Below are 17,836 nucleotides of genomic sequence, written 5' to 3'. Positions count from 1 at the left end.
GCTCAACACGCCCGTCCGACGGTGCCGGGGGCTCAACACGCCCGTCCAGCGTACCTGTGGCTCAACACGCCCATCAGGTAACTCGAGGGCTCAACACGCCCATGCGAGGGTGCCGGGGGCTCAACACGCCCGTCCGACAGTGCCGGGGGCTCAACACGCCCGTCCAGCGTACCCGGGGCTCAGCACGCCCATCAGAACACGCCCATCAGAACACGCCCATCAGGTAACTCGCGGGCTCAACACGCCCATGCGAGGGTGCCGGGGGCTCAACACGCCCGTCCGACGGTGCGGGGGCTCAACACGCCCGTCCAGCGTACCTGTGGCTCAGCACGCCCATCAGGTGTTTTGCGGGCTCAACACGCCCATGCGAGGGTGCCGGGGGCTCAACACGCCCGTCCGACGGTGCCGGGGGCTCAACACGCCCGTCCAGCGTACCTGTGGCTCAGCACGCCCATCAGGTGTTTCGCGGGCTCAACACGCCCATGCGAAGGTGTCGGGGGCTCAACACGCCCGTCCGACGGTGCCCGGGGCTCAACACGCCCGTCCAGCGTACCTGTGGCTCAGCACGCCCATCAGGTGTCTCGCGGGCTCAACACGCCCATGCGAGGGTGTCGGGGGCTCAACACGCCCGTCCGACGGTGCCGGGGGCTCAACACGCCCGTCCAGCGTACCTGTGGCTCAACACGCCCATCAGGTAACTCGCGGGCTCAACACGCCCATGCGAGGGTGCCGGGGGCTCAACACGCCCGTCCGACGGTGCCGGGGGCTCAACACGCCCGTCCAGCGTACCCGGGGCTCAGCACGCCCATCAGGTAACTCGCGGGCTCAACACGCCCATGCGAGGGTGCCGGGGGCTCAACACGCCCGTCCGACGGTGCCGGGGGCTCAACACGCCCGTCCAGCGTACCTGTGGCTCAGCACGCCCATCAGGTGTCTCGCGGGCTCAACACGCCCATGCGAGGGTGCCGGGGGCTCAACACGCCCGTCCGACGGTGCCGGGGGCTCAACACGCCCGTCCAGCGTACCCGTGGCTCAGCACGCCCGTCAGGTAACTCGCGGGCTCAACACGCCCATGCGAGGGTGTCGGGGGCTCAACACGCCCGTCCGACGGTGCCGGGGGCTCAACACGCCCATCCAGCGTACCTGTGGCTCAACACGCCCGTCAGGTAACTCGCGGGCTCAACACGCCCATGCGAGGGTGTCGGGGGCTCAACACGCCCGTCCGACGGTGCCGGGGGCTCAACACGCCCGTCCAGCGTACCTGTGGCTCAGCACGCCCATCAGGTGTCTCGCGGGCTCAACACGCCCATGCGAGGGTGTCGGGGGCTCAACACGCCCGTCCGACGGTGCCGGGGGCTCAACACGCCTTTCCAGCGTACCCGGGGCTCAGCACGCCCATCAGGTGTCTCGCGGGCTCAACACGCCCATGCGAGGGTGTCGGGGGCTCAACACGCCCGTCCGACGGTGCCGGGGGCTCAACACGCCCGTCCAGCGTACCCGGGGCTCAGCACGCCCATCAGGTGTCTCGCGGGCTCAACACGCCCATGCGAGGGTGTCGGGGGCTCAACACGCCCGTCCGACGGTGCCCGGGGCTCAACACGCCCATCAGGCCCCACACCGGTGGCTCAGCACGCCCATCCGGCGGGGTCGGGCCCGAAGGCCCAACTGACTTCTCGGTGCCAAACACCCTGGTTAAGTACCCGCCGAATGGTACCCAAGAGGTGGGGGTGAGTACCTTACCACCCCATCGGAGCGTTTCTCCCCTCCATTGGAGTCATTTCGATGTCTCCGAGTACCTTTGTATCTTTAACCTCAAAAATTCTCTTGGGAGTTAAAAACACTTCTTTACAAGTATATGACGTAATAGTGCTAAATCAGGTCAGAAGAATTAAAATCGTTCCAAAAAGTGAATTTAAGCTCTGCGGTTATTTAATTTCGTATAATAATTTTAAGACTTGATTTTCGCCGAGTTATTAAGACTCCCCGTCATAAAATCTTAAGGTTTGCCGGCTCAATCTGGAAGGATTGATTGCAGTCACAGATGCCATTATTTGCCAGTAGTATATCAATTATGGTATGTATGATATAACCTGTCTCAAACCCTTTCGTCTATCTGGGGCTGGTCCGTGCTTTATACCATTGGCCAATTCCCAGGCGTCCCCTGGTAGTGTACAGAGTATATCAATGCTATCTACCTTCAGGTCGACTTTTTAACAAAACACGGTTTTGTACCGTTCCCATAAAACACGTAAAAGTTCTAATGGTGGTGAAAGAAACAAATAAGTTCATTGAAGAAATATTGAATACCTTTTTCTGACAAACATTACAGAAATATTTTCTTGTGATAACTTTTTCGTATTATTTAGTTAGCATTTTAGTAATTTTAGTCATTTGGTTTTAGTTTAAACAAAATTAATTCCGCCAGGAATCAAAAATACGATTGTATTGTATTTCCAATCACTTAAGCTAGACCCCAATATCACCTAGAACAATGGAAAGTACGGCATGATGAGTCAACTGCGTGGTTTTGCAGTGGGAGGGGAGGGGGTGTTAAACATGACACAGCTGAGAGCCGATAACAGTGATAACGAAGTATCGCTGACCCCGTGGACAACAGCTGATTGTGGGGCAAAGGTGATAATAGCGGTTGGTTCACACCAGCTACCAGCTGATAGATACTGGCTGACACCGCCGCGGGCCTGCATAGCTAATGTTGTATTAGCGTTGATTCTCAGTACATGAAATTTGAAGGTACTTTCCGCCTGGTGTATGGGGAAACGGAGCGAGTGCCGTAATATTCTTTGCCGTGGGGATTATAAACTGTCAAACCCGTCAGGTAGGCCTGAGTGCCGTTTGACTCCCCAGAGCGTAAGAGTGATTCAGGGGATGGGTGGATGGGGGTGTACTGGACTGGATGTTACGGGGACCGGGGCTCTCTGGTGTATATAGAATGACTGTTGATGGTTACCACTACCAATACAAAACACGTTAATTGTGTTATTCCACCAACTTTAAAATAATCTCAACCTCTTCAAACTTCCTGTTTTTGATTTACATTTTGCAAGTGTAAATAGTCTCAAATCGTAGATCTACACGAAACTTGCATCAAGATAGATTTCAGATGTACAAATTTAACAAGTCTACGTGCAGCATAGAAAAGTAATGGCATATAGTTCATCCAGCCATCAAAGATTATTCAAAATTCAAACTGTAAACTTTAAGAACAAATTACTTTATTTTTATTATCTTCCAAAATATAGTTTAGCAAAAGAAAACTATTTTCCACAACTGAGTATATGAAGAAGCTTTATGAAATTCCAAAGGGATTAAAATACAAAACATAAAAACCCTTAATCTTTTACCAACATAATACACTAATTATGGTGAATAGTACCAATTTTATCAATAGATTCCTTTAAGTTGTAGGTAATAAATACCAAACCGTTGCGATTTTATTTGAAAAACATACAATTTTAAAATTGAGAGTTGAATTTAAACTGATCGTTAAATTAATCGTTAAATATAATCGTTAAATTAAAAGATCGCTGATCTTTGAATTAAGAGATAATTTCTACTAGAACGGAAGAGTTTTAATTTGACATTGGACAATGAATTGTTTAATTATTTGTTTATTGATCACCCACACACACAATCACAGTCTGATCACGTGTATATCACGCTGTGTACAGTACTTGGACCGACCCTGCACAGTTCGGACTGAAGCCCACATCAGTAGTCAATCGGTCGTCGTCGCGACCCGCGCTTTCTGAGGCTTCTCCCGCGTTATTTCTGTCCCATCAGCTGACTCACAGCGGCTCAGCCGGCTTATCTCATCTGATTAGTTCACTTATCAGATTTCATCGATCAGCTGATCGGACACTTGGTTTCTTACACCTGAATAAATGTGGGATTTTGAAATTATTTTTTGTGAAAATTATAATTCAATAAAAATATTTTTTCCGCTATTAATATAAAATTAATGGTGAAAGGAAAATACGGGTGCGCTATTCCTGACATAGGCTGACGTCACTCAGATTGCAAACACCATTTTACCATTTAGAAAAATTATAAAAACAATAACAATTAAATCAAAACAAATATATACGGGAATAGCACACCTATGTATTTTTCTTCCACCATGATCATAATTAATTCTTTTATTTACTGGTCGTATTTCTAAAAAAAAAAATCATATATTAACACGGAAAAATACAAAGTATTTGAATGAGTATGTAAAGCAACACTCCAGTTGCTGCACAAAACAGAACTCGAGTACCATTTTTTTAACATGATAAATATTTAATAATATATATTTTGTTAAGAAACCAAATAAGTACCTGTAATAAATGATTATCATTAAATCTTAGTGGTTTCTTCCAAGAAAAATTCAAATTTGAATTCCTTATATTTTTGAAATGGTTTTTATCAACAACTAGGTCAATTGTAGAACTAAACTTGGAACAAGTCGGGACACAAACACTAATATGTCGCCGTTCAGCGGTAGACAGTAAGCAGAACTTTAAATCTAGTTGAAGTCGGGTCGATAATGCAAATGTAACCTAGAGAACAAAGTCAAGTACGGGACAGTTGGATTGGGCCCAGTAGGCTGTTGGTAGTGTCCCGTGTGCTATCTAGGGTGCAATAGTTCATTCAGGACTGTTGTCACTGTTACTTTCCGTTAGTGCCAACGAGATAACAGTGGTTGGTTAGTTACATATCCTCAGTAGGGTGTTGGTTGTGTCCCGTGTGCTATCTAGGGTGCAATAGTTCATTCAGGACTGTTGTCACTGTTACTTTCCGTTAGTGCCAACGAGATAACAGTGGTTGGTGGTTAGTGACATTATCCTCAGTATGCTCTTGGTAGTGGGCCCGTGACCGTGTGCGATCTTGTGGTTACAACAGGAGTTCATTCATGACCGCGTTGTCACTACTGCCAAATATATTAGTGATTGGAGCAGTTGCATCTGTGAGTCGCTCCGTGGTGTCACGGTTGGTTTCGTATAGTGATTGGCTCAGTTATTTCGTAGAATCAGTGAACACTTCAGTGGCTTAGCCAGTTTTGCATTTGTTAACGTCAGTTTTGTGTCTATGTACTTAAAATATATTTAAGTGTGCTCGGAAGCAGTGGTTTGTATCAAATAATATTTGTGTCAGTCAATTAACAGTTCCAGTAACCGGTTTAAATATGTATTTTTTTTTATTAGGTGTTTAATATACATTACCTACAAGTCGTGCGTGCGCGTCTAAAGTGGTGCTGTGCAATCTTTGTGATATACTAGTTTTATAAAGTGTTTGTAACTGGTTTCAGTACCTGTTACTTTTCTGTAGTGATGCGTTATCAGTATACCTACGAGCCGGTGGTATCAGTGTCTCGGTGTACCAGTTGTGCACTGCAACCATTGTTGTAACGTTCCGATATAGGTGTTAGTGAACCAGCAGCGTATCAGTTCCAGCGTGACGCAAGCATCGCCTCGTTCCAGTAACGTAACGTCCCAGTACCTGTTACACGATGGATCAACTAGATGTGGACTATTACCTTGCTCTCCGTGTTGAGGTAAGACTTCGATCCCCGTTGTCATGCTACACATCCAACATGCAACTTCTATGCATGCTAGTCAAACGTTCCGTAATAGAGGTTGTGTCGAAACACCATCAAATTCAAAAATGCAAGTGTTATCACTAACAAAAACATCTTTAAACATGTCGCGTAAAGATTAGTTCCAAGAACGTTATGAAAACTTGGCAAAACACGTTGTTTTACCAAACATCTTGGGCGTTGATTATCGTCGCTTAATCATACTATATGATAGTCAGCCGCGATAGACGTCTGGTGAAGAGTCAAACTGTGACGTCAGATGGCATTGGCCTCTGCCGTGACGGATTTATCACACATTGCACACTTGGTGTGTGTGTGTCTGTGTGAGTGTGACGTGCGACAGACAGACAGACACACAGACAAACGTAGGTACGATCTGTGTTTTGTGTACACACGTTGATTTCTAATATTGAAGATGTGTTTGATGCGGTTTTTTGTTGGTTACGCAGAATAAAACGTTGTTAACGAGTTATCTCAAAATGTATAGGCCTAGTTATTTGTTAATTTAACAAACGTTAGAATTTAAAGGAACTTCTCCTGTCTTGCTTCTTTGTGGTCTAGGTAGGTAAGTCGAAATTTGAACCTAACTAAAAGTAACTTAAATGCTTGTGATTTTAGTGATTTAACTTGTAACATTGAAAATGCAATATATCTAACAATAATTTGAGATTTTATCAGTTTTACTACTTACATTTTTAATGTCCCATTTGAGCAGAATTTATCTATATCAGTATTGGTAATGATTGTACAGTTTTCAATTGTTGAATCGTAAATGATAAAGTACTGTGGTCACTGACTTTGGAATACACAGTCGACTTTTCATACAATTTTGTTAAATCTGGAACATTTTTTAATGTGGTTTTCACGTTCAGTTACGTTTGAGTGCTTTTACAAGATGGCAATCCATTGTTTTCAAATATTTTTACGCTTTGTGAAATTTAAAAAAAATTACTCCATAGCGAATTTTACATATCGGATAGAAACATGCTTAAGATTTTACCCCAGGTCATCCTCTAGTATGCTAAATCCGTCTCTACGATCTAGTATGTTTAAACTGTGTCATATCATGTGTTCTGTTTGTTGATTCTCTCAATTTGACAGTTTGAGTAGCACAAGATAGTAATGTATTTCCAACCCGTAGCCGTGTTTTCCATATCAGTCTTCTAGCGCCTTCAATTTGTTAGATGCAATTCAGATACTCTCGTGTATACAGTGATTGTCACACTTTAAGAGGCGGTCGGATAGAGCCCCGTATCCCATATTTTGCAGGCGTCACGAGCAACAACACAGTCCTCCCAAAACAGACTTTTGTAATAGTACCACCCTTGGCCACCAGTTTCGTGGCTGTCGCATAACGGGATCTGAGATGGTTGACAACCCTGTGTTAGAAACCCTGTCTACCTAGAAACTTGAAAGCATCAACTCGACTACCCTCAGCCTGTGTCCTAGCCCTTGTCTATTGTCCCACCGCATGTTTCACTTTCACTGGTTTGCTACCTTCGCTCACCCACCCTTTGCGTCTCAGCGATTACGTGCCGGAGCAGGTCTCAGTTCGTCACCGCACAATATGCTCATTTTCCACACAAAAAATGTTTTGGAGATACAAATAGCACTTTCAGTAAGACATTTTGATTTATACACTTATCAAAATACATGATAATGTATTCAATTATAAATAATATACTAGTGCTACTGGGCTAAATAATGTAACTACTTGGCCTATCCCATACATTTTATCGAATTTCCCTGTAATGAGGTAGCTATTACCGTAAGTGGCATGGTAAGACCTACGCCCGGAACCGATTTACTTTTTCATTTTGATGTCCCCAGAGGCCAAAAACACCATTCGTTCAAATTTGTATATATATGTGTGTCCGTGAACACGATAACTTGAGTAATTTTTGTCCGATTTTGATGAAACTTTGTTTGAAGGTGTGAGGCGGGATAAACTTGAATGAGTTCGCGAACCAGCATGATCGGACCATGGGAACGGGGTTTTATCGGGTAAAAATTGTTTTTTCTAAATTTTTGACCCTCTAACTAAACACAAAATTTCCCAATTTCTCGTGTTGAACGTTAAAAAAATGTATAATACATTAAAATAGCATAAATAAAACCTTTAAAGTATATGCTCAAACCTATATAAAAAACTACAAATATTGTCCCTAATTAAACTACATTAAAATACCTATGAAAAATACTGAACATGGTTTACAAAAGACTGAATATACGAATGCTTCGCAATATAATGTCACCTGATCGTCTTAGTCCATATTTTATATCTAATGATAGAAGGAATTTCTTTTAGATCTATGAGGCATAGCCCTACGTAGGCCTGTAATTGAAATTCACCTTTCACACTGGTTTAAAATAGTTACATACTACATCAACCTCACTACTGCACACTTTATTCAGGTTGAAATTTTCATTTACAAAGGTGCTCTTGTCTTTTCCACGAAACACTGAGAATTAAGGACATTAATGCGTTATCAACAGACATACTCACAAAAATACAGAATTGAATTAGGGGATATTTATTTAAAAGTTGTTATAGTGTCATCAAGTTTTATGATAATCGTATTTAGGCCTAATCCTAATCATACTGTAAAATTGGTGTACATCCGTTGGCAAATATATAAATAAGTAAATAAATACACAGTCCACAAAACATTGATACGTTGACAACGTAACGCTTTAAAAATTCATTATGGTTTGTCCAAAAAATCTTTCACTTGATGTGGTATCTTGGTATCAGTATCGAAGTAAAATTAAAATTCATGATGTAGCCCCTGAACTGTTTAATTAGACTAATATGAGGTACGCACCTTTACGTACGTCAACAGTTCAATTGTAGTAAGTAGAACTCACAACATGTTTCACCTATTCAAACAGTATCGAAGTTATTAATCTACCTTGGTTTTGGATTTTTTTTTCGAAAATCAAAGTTATTTCCCATTAATAGCATTATTTGTAAGCAGCTTTTAATGTTAACATATTAATGACAGTTTGAAGAAAAAACCCTTATCCAAACAAAGGGTTCTTATTTGAAAGATTACGTAATCTCTAAACGATGATCGGTATATTCCCAGCACTGAGCACTATACAACACTGATTCACGGCCTTTTCCCCGGTTATCAAAACTCAAGAACAATCGTTGTACTTGCGATTAATTAAACCGGCTAAGTAAGGCACAACGTTTTTAATCCCACTTGGTTTGGATGTGCTTACAAAACTTGATCGGAAATGGTTGCGGTATTTGTAAACAGTATTTAATGTAAACATATCATATGTGACAGCTAGAAGTGAGAACTAATCCAAATAGCTGATCGTTATTTCATAAAATTTAATAGTAAACATTGGAAGAAAATTTGACAAAAATCGAACAAAATTGGGTTTTTGATGGTTTGTTATTTTGTTTTCAAAGAAGCGGGGCCATGTTTTTATAGCCAAAGAAACTCACTAATCCAGTAAATACAGATAATGATTTGAACCTTGATCGGTATTCTAGTTTTCTAGGAGTAGGCCACGTAAAATGACATTTTGGCGTCACTGACAGAATGAAAGAATGGACAGACAGACAGAAATTGAGATAAGACTCGTTTCGGCTTTCTTAGGCTATGAAACCTAATGTAACCAGAAACTGCATGATTCTAAGCAATGTAGGCCTACAGACAAAACTGTATTTTATTTATATAGATATATGGAACGATTTAAATAAAAAAAATATAAAAAATAAAAACAGTAGGTCCTATGTGTCGTATTTTTACGTTTCAAAGCCATTTGAAGTTGCAATCTTGCTCTTGATGTTTTTTTCTAGATTTTGCCTTATCCTGTGCCTCTAATATATAAAAAGGATTTCGGATGGGCACTTGGGGTTTTATCTTAGCTCGAATATTATAGACCTAAAACGGGACATCGCAATTCCAAGATAATCCGTGAGTCAGAAGCCGGCTTGGCTACGTCGCAGTGCTGGTCCGGAGGGTGGATTTGGTTCCTGGAAAACCTTAATCGTATATACCACGTATGTCAGAAAATGCTTTTGTTCCACTGGACCTTGTTTTCTTACTGACAAATAGTTTGTATCAAATCGTGTAAATTGCAGCAGCTATCTTTATACAGCTAAGTCCTTAATCAACGTACTAAGTATGACCAAAAGAGACGTTTATTCTAACGGAACTTGTTTTATATTGATGAATGGTTTGTATCAAACCGGGTGTTGTAAAACTACTTTTATCTCTGATGACAGTAATATTTTAATACATACCTACGGTAAATACACAGTCCGAAAATATTAGATTCTTAGATTCCTGTGAATTCAATATCTTCATTTCCTTGGCATTATAATACATCAGGGATGTAACCACATAACGTTATTTATTTATTTAAACAGATCTGTGGCCAGTTTAAATGCATTTTATTTGGCGCGGTTTGAAAACGTGCTCTGTAGTCCACAATCGACTGTGCTGCCATCGGCCGGGACATCGTCGAACTAGTACTCAGTCGGCAAGCAAGGCTTTTTTGCAAGCGTTTACAAAAAAATACAAAACTTAATGTTAACCATCGAAAAATAAATATCTGTCACACTCAATACACTAATGAATATATGCTCTTCAATATGGCGTTTGAACCAGAATTATTCATAGTGCCAGTCATTTTATATTTTAGCAGAAAGTATTGCAATTCCTTATGGGAAATGTAAGAAATGATTTATTTTATATCCGGCTTATAATTAAACATTATGATTTTTATATTGTACAGTCTTAATCCTACATACATTTACAATGTTTTGAGTGTGGGAAATATTTTTTGGAACACGGATAGACCAGAAAACGAGGAATTATTATATGCGCTCCATGTTAAAGTGACGGCCAGTGTCGGCAGCCGAGAATCTCTGTCCGACCGCCTCTTAAGCAGTACAGTAATCGTTGCGCTGTTTGTGCAGTATTTGACAAGATCAATTAACTTCTCAATATTAATTTGTATTTATTACTAGTAGATGCAATTCACCTATTCACTTATTTTACTTTTTTAGCGAATTTCCCTATAGGGAAGTAGCTATTACCGTAGGTGGCACGGTAAGACCTAGACCCGGGACCGATTTACTTTTTCATTTTGATGTCCCCAGAGGCCAAAAACACCATTCGTTCAAACTGTTATATATGTATATATATATATATATATATATATAGACTTTAATACTCGTGTATATATATATATACGTCCGTGAACGCGATAACTTGAGTAATTTTTGTCCGATTTTGATGAAATTTGGTTTAAAGGTGTAAAGCGGGATAAACTTGAATGAGTTCGCGAACCAGCATGATCGGACCATGGGAACGGGGCTTTACGGGGGGTTTTATGGGGTAAAAATTGGTTTTTCTCACTTTTGACCCTCAAAACACAAAATTTTCCAATTTCTCTTTAGACCTTTTTAAAGAGCTTAAAAAAACAATTAATTTAGTATATAAAAGTAATTTTGTTCGGTTAATAGTAACGGAGAAAATTAAAAAAATTGTAAATTTAAAATTCCCATGTTATTCTTAAGGAGAATATTGTAAAATGTTGTAGTTTGCTTGTTTATGGATGTATTTTGTATTTTGATCAAATTTATTTATTTTGTACTAAGCTATCAATATTTTACAAAAAACACACTTTATTAATTTCCTTGTAGCAGCAAACCTAGGTACTTGTTAAACCTAATGTTATTAAAATATATTTAATTGAAAATCAATTAAGACAAATGGAAATTCGCTTAGTCGGCAGGTTTGCTGCGGCGGGGGTATTTTACAAACAATTCTGAAAATATTAACTTTAAAGTATGTTTGGAACTTTTTTTGGATTTTTATTCACTCCAATTTGTTTAACAATATTATGATTATATTTTCGGAAAAAATTATACATTTTTGCAACGTTAATTATATAAGTCATTATAACAAACTTCCTTAACAATAAAATCGCTACATTTTATTATCCTACTGTTTAAATAGTGTAAATATTTTTGAAGCAGGTTAACACCAAACAAATACTAGGGAGGGACGCTCTGAGACATTGGCTATAAAACCCCATCCTGCAGCTTATAAAGCACGTAAAAGGGCTCTAGTTTGCCATTTAAGGGATTTTCTTTTATTACAGACAAACTTTGAATGGAAGTAATTTTCATAATTAAAGTTTCTCATTATGCTCAAATTTTGTTGTTTACTATAAGTACACTACCGTTTAGTATTCATTCTATTTCAATATTTACGTTCTAGCAAGTTTAATATTTCAAAATATAAAATAAAATAGTTCACTTGACTCACCGACAGAATTTTTTTTTGTAAATGTCCGTTTATTTATTGATAAAACACCTACATTTCAATGATTCCAACTTATTGAGGTAACTATTTTAAACCATCCCAGTCAATAATCATACACTAAAGAGAAACGAACTGAATTGTAATGCTCTTCATGAGATTAATGTACGTGTTACTGTATTTTTATTTTAATCTGTATATGTGGTGCATGTATATTTGAACTTTATTAATCGAAATCAATTATAGCAGTTAACAGCGTGCTCAAATTAAATTATAAAATGTCAAATATGTAAACGATTTATTTAATTTTTAAAATTCATATTTGAATAGTATCACACAGACTTCTCACCCCATTGTAAATTTCGAAGCTAGTTTTTCAGGTCTAGTTCATGTACGGTGACACTGGGTGCTAGTGTCGACGTAATTTTGTTTTAGGGTTAATTTCTTTTTGCTTTACCGTTTGGTCATATAACTCGTCCCCGAGTTATTGTTTATGATTAGATCTTATTATTTGGCTAAACGATGTTTTAAATGACTGAAATAATAAGAAGAAAATTGTAAACAAAATACGACCTCTACATCGTACAGAACTATAAAATTTTCTTCAGCTGTTCCATAAGTATGAGAAGGGACACTTTACTCGTCGGCTTCGTATACAGCTAAGATAAATTGTCGCAAAGCTTCAATTGTAAGTGTAATAAACGTTCCAGAGAGCCTAGCGTACGAGACTGTAAAGGTTGGACTAAAAAGTCTAAACTGGGATATAGAAAACATATGTGACAAGCCTGGGTCAACTGCAGACAGATTGAGCGGCGTAATGCTATTATACAGTCACGTGTAACCTGTGTGTGTGTGGTTGTGTGTTAGTGTGTGAGACCGATGGACAGGTCACTGTGCGATTTCTCCACACCAGGACACCAGGTTAACTAAGTACAGTAGTTACAATACTAGTAGAATAGTAGGGTTCCAGTCGGAATATCCCCCATAGTATTGAGTTTTAAAATCTTTCTGATAGTTTGATTTAAGTATGTTTTTATTAGTGTGAAATTTGTCAAGGAGAGTATAAAATAGTTAGGTTATTCTGTAGAGTTGTGTTTGAGTGTGGATCCTATTGTGGAATTTTATGTATGGGGTGGGGTTTGAAGTTCAAACACCTTCACAATTAGAAATAAATAAATAAAATGAAAAAATTTGAAATTTTGCTATACGTTCAGAGTCAATTTGTCGCATAATACACTAAACAAGCACACTTTAGAATGATAAGCAGACGACGCGATGAATGTAAACCACTCCAGGAAAACGTTCTGAAATCAACAGAAAGATTACAAAACCGTTACTGGCACAAAGACAAATGTCTTAGTCTTGTTTAAAGATTAAGCAAACACCAACTATTTTTTTGGAGAGGGGGGGGGCATATTCTAACACTAATTTCCCTAAAGGGAAGTAGCTATTATTGTAGTTGGCATGGTAAGATATAGACCCGGGACCGATTTACCTTATTAATTTTGATGACCCCAGAGGTCAAAAACACCATTCTTTCATATTTATCTATATATTTTGGCTGGATAAACTCGAATGATTTCGCCAACCAGCTAGATCGGGTAATGGTGACAGTGGTATTAAACGTTACGTAGAAAATGCCAAAAACTGTAACTTTAATATTTCGATGTGATTCTTATGGAGAAAAGGAAAAATTGTAGTTTGCTTGTTTATAAATGTATGCCGATAAATTTTGGCAAATTTATTCATTTAATCCTATACTATTAACGTTTGGCGAAAACACCAATTTTTACCTTCCCCGTAGCAGCAAACCTAGGTACTCGTCAAATCTAATGTTATGGGGAAATATATGACTTTATGGAAATATTAAGCTGAAATCCAATCACATGAATTAATATTCACTTAGTCTGCAGGATTGCTGTGGCGGGGAAGATACAACCTGCGAAGTTGTACGCGTTGTTTCGCCTATTAGACAATGTGGGGCAAGGGGAACACTGTTGTCAACCTCACATTTCCTCATTCAATTGACGGCCACTGACATTGACCTCGTGTGTTTAGTCTAGAGTAGTCAGTAGTTGTCAGCCAGATGATCTGTGTGGTCCATAGTTCGGTTGTCCGTCTCCGTTCGATACCATCAGTACAGTGCTTGGTGATTCTTCTTGTATATTTACAGTTTTCCAGTGGTACAAGTAATTCGTTTGGTATTTTTATCACGTGTTGCTTTTTTCATGTCCATTCAGTTTTAGATTTGTTGTTTGAAAATTTAAAGTTAATTTTGAAACCCATCTAGTATTCTCCACTTCTAGTGAATCTTTGTTTTTCTAGACAACACTTATAGTGATGATTCTGTGTACGTATGTTTTATTTTGTTGTTTTGTTATTCGGGTTCGTCGTTTGAAAATTTAGAGTATCTAAAATATAACCTAAAATGAATTTTTTACCACTAATTAACATTATACTTGACTCTCGACTATATTTTTACCATGTTTCTCATTTTTATTGTGCGTTTAGTTTTATAGATTCGTCTTTCGACAATTTAAAGTGAATTTGAAACTAAATATAGTATTTGCCTTGTAAATTTCTGAGTTTCTTACCCGACACTCATTAACATTACTTGAAATAGACTTCTAGATATCCACCACGTCATTTTATCGTCTGTTTCGTTTTAGAGTTTCATTGTTTGATAGTTAACTTATTAAAACTCGAGTATGACTTTACAATCTGCAAACTCGAGATCGATGTTACGTAACATATCACAACCTTTTCCGCGTTAATCCTCGATAAAAATTATCCAACTTGATAACGGTTGCGGCGTCATCGGCGTGCGGGAGTTCAAAAACGGTTCAAAGTCGGTTTACGTAGAGAACGCCGCGCGTCTGTTTCTGTTCACCCACGTTTCTGGATCCACGGACTAGACTATAGACACCCTCTCGGCGTGAGGTGCCACCGATAAGACCTTGTGATAAGTGATAAGCGGCGAGGTCAGCCCGTATCAATCAGCTGTTAACCAGTCGCGTCCGATATTCGCGGAGTGCCACAAGGATCTGGTTTGGTTCCCTCGCTCTTCTGCACCATGGAGCTGTGTTCGTACGCTTGTCTGAAGGAGATGTACGACAAAGTACACGAGAAGCTGGAGGACGTGGAGGAGGAGGTTGTAGTTGTAAGTGATTTGTTTGTGTTTGAGCGGTCACGGAAGTTGGAAGTTTAATCGTTTTGTGCAAACTTGGCATTCGCAATTGACAGTAGTCTTTTTAAGTAAATAAGGATTGAAGACATTATCATTATACGGCAACCACAGTATAAGTATGTGAAAAATGCACAGCTGAAGTTTTAGGTTTTGCTTTTATATCACCCTAACTTAACCAAAACTAGCAGAGTGCACAGTATTTGTAGATAATCATAACATTTAAACAACAACAAAAACATAGAGATGGTGGTGTAAAGGAACATGCCATTCTTTTTACTAAATCCCTAAATATAACCGCTTTTAAATTAATCTTGATATAGGTTTCACTTCAATTGCCATTCAAATTTCTCACAACACAATCCTAAGCTATGAAAATTAACTGTATTTACATAGGAAGTAAAGTTGCTGCAGAATTTAGTTGTTTATCAACGCTTTAAAAGTCTAAATCCTTCAATTCTTCAAGTATTGACTTTTAAGAAACTAAGTAGACTTTTTTATTGTAAAATCTCAAGCTTGTTGAGGTTGATGAAGTTAGAGTGTGCTGATAATACTGAAATGATTTTTTTCGAAGATTTTAAGATAAGTGCTTTACTCTTTAGTTTTACTGGAGGAAAATTGATTGTTTACAAATAGATTTTTTTTGTTGAGTAGTTTAATTGTTTAAAGGCAATGAGATAACTTTGAAAACAAGACTATATACTGCAGGGAACTAACCTTTAATTTTTTTTCATCTGATAAGGGCGATACATCTTTAAGGGAGTATGTTTAATCTATGGTTCAATTCAACAACATCCAGGTATATTTGAGAAACAGTTTGGTGACAACTATTATAACGTTGTAAATTATTGTATTTTAAAAACTTTCAGTAAGAGTTGGACACTAAGTTAATGAATTGAACACGATTAGTTAAGGTCAGAGTCCGACATTGCACTTGATGTAAACAAGTGGATTTAATCACTGAAATATATAATTGGGTTTTGTAATATGTTTTTGTTAATTAATGTTGAAAGTGTGATTTAATGGGAAATCTGCTAGTATTCAAATAGTTAACCAGGCAGTGTCCTTGTATTCGGTTGCTTTCGCTTTTTTAAATTTTAAGCTGACAGTCAATGTATCTGTTTTTAAATTGAATTACATTTAGTGTTTTCAGTTACTTTACTGATTTTTAGTCAAACAGCATCTAATTAATAGGAAGTTTGTGTTTGGATCTAATCCAACAAAAATAGCATAAGGCTCAGTGAGTGCCTAAAGAAATTAGCAATGTACATAAAAAGATATTCCCCAAATGTATGGACATAATATTGTATCCAATAGTCAATAATACTACGTACTCCGTTTATCTTTCAAATATCTCACAATCAATAGGTACAGAAATGTAGTTTCCCAAATTTAATAGTTATTTGTGATACTAGTGAGAAAAATCTATTTTTTAATAATAGAAAAAGTTAGGTACTCAGCAATCCTTGCACATTACATTTTGTCATTGTTTGTACATTTTTAAGTTGTTACTAGTGACAATTAAAAATCTTTCTTCAGTAGAAACTTACTTTTATAAAACATCAATTTAATACAATGGTGTTCTAACAATTGGAAACAGTTTTATCGGAAACATTTTTTTGTTTAAATTTATTTTTCACAACAACAATTGGTGAAATTAGCATTGGTGGTGAGCAAAGTAGTAGATTAAAAGATGTTGGGAAGATGAAGTTGTTTAGAATATGAAGATATTGTACTAGATGTTGAGAAATCAGCCTTTTTTAAAACAAATTCAAGTGACCAAAATGCCACTTTGTTTGAAAACTGTGTACAAATCAATAATAATATTGAATGTAAGATTTACTGGTTTAGTAAATTTAGAATGTGAGTAGTATTTTTAGAAGTCTGTAACCAGAATGTATTATGTTGCAGTACTTGGACATCGGAGAGGACCTGAACGTTCCAGATGACTTCACACAGAAGGAGATGTCGACGGGGATGTGGTGGCGGCATCTGGTGGCGGGTGGCGTGGCGGGGGCCGTCTCTCGTACCTGCACTGCGCCCCTGGACAGGGCTAAAGTGTACCTACAGGTACAGAATAACTGACATTGTCATGACTATCATAGGAAAACCAAGTGGCTAGTTAAGAATTCTTTAGAAAGAGGATGCATTTAATCTAGTTTACCTGAGATTTAGGGTACAAAAGCTGGTAGATACACAATAAAATAGACAAAATATAATACTGATATTTTGTCCTAATAAAGGTCTTTTTTAGAGAGTAGGTTGACCAGAAATAATAATCAAACTGTGGTAATACCCTTCTAATCGTCACAAAATTTGGCCACATAATGCAAAGTCATCATCAATGTTTACATTTCTGTTGTTTACAAACATAACTTAAAATATAGTCTGATCAGCAGCGTTTTCTAATGTGCCATAAACAAATTTTGAAGTTAGCCAACCGAATAATTTACCATGTGTTTTTCTGTTCCCTATTTGAAGTTGTCCAAAAACAAGGAAGATTTTAGGAAGATTTAGAAAAATTAAAACTACTGTTTTGCAGACCAGACAGTATGATGAAAATAATTTTTTCTTCAATTTTCTCTTCAACTGACTCTCCAAATGAGTCTTTTGTCAGTATGATTTTTTTGTGACTTTTGATTGTGTATCTATTAGTATCCTAGACTTCAACTTTCTTAAGTTAGCTAGCTGAACTCTACCCCCTTTCTGAAACATGCTAACATTTTCATTATTTTTAAACATCATCACCATCTTGTTGTGTAT

At 38.5% G+C, this 17,836-nt stretch overlaps 1 protein-coding gene across 1 annotated transcript in view; it reads left to right on the top strand.

Annotated features, from left to right (window-relative positions):
• Window positions 1-17,836, top strand: part of LOC128995173 (calcium-binding mitochondrial carrier protein SCaMC-2-like) — a 59,084-nt gene that overhangs the window by 35,713 nt on the left and 5,535 nt on the right. Inside the window, exon 5 of the mRNA XM_054420096.1 lies at window positions 16,985-17,143. Coding sequence (XP_054276071.1) covers window positions 16,985-17,143 — 159 coding nt within the window. The remainder of the gene's footprint in view (window positions 1-16,984; window positions 17,144-17,836) is intronic.

Source organism: Macrosteles quadrilineatus, unplaced genomic scaffold (genome assembly GCF_028750875.1).
Source record: "Macrosteles quadrilineatus isolate MER2022 unplaced genomic scaffold, UCM_ALF_1.0 Scaffold_5__1_contigs__length_97177068, whole genome shotgun sequence".
NCBI lineage: Eukaryota > Metazoa > Arthropoda > Insecta > Hemiptera > Cicadellidae > Macrosteles > Macrosteles quadrilineatus.
The sequence above is the reverse complement of the archived record's forward strand: the minus strand, read 5'-3'. Positions and strand labels throughout refer to the sequence as shown.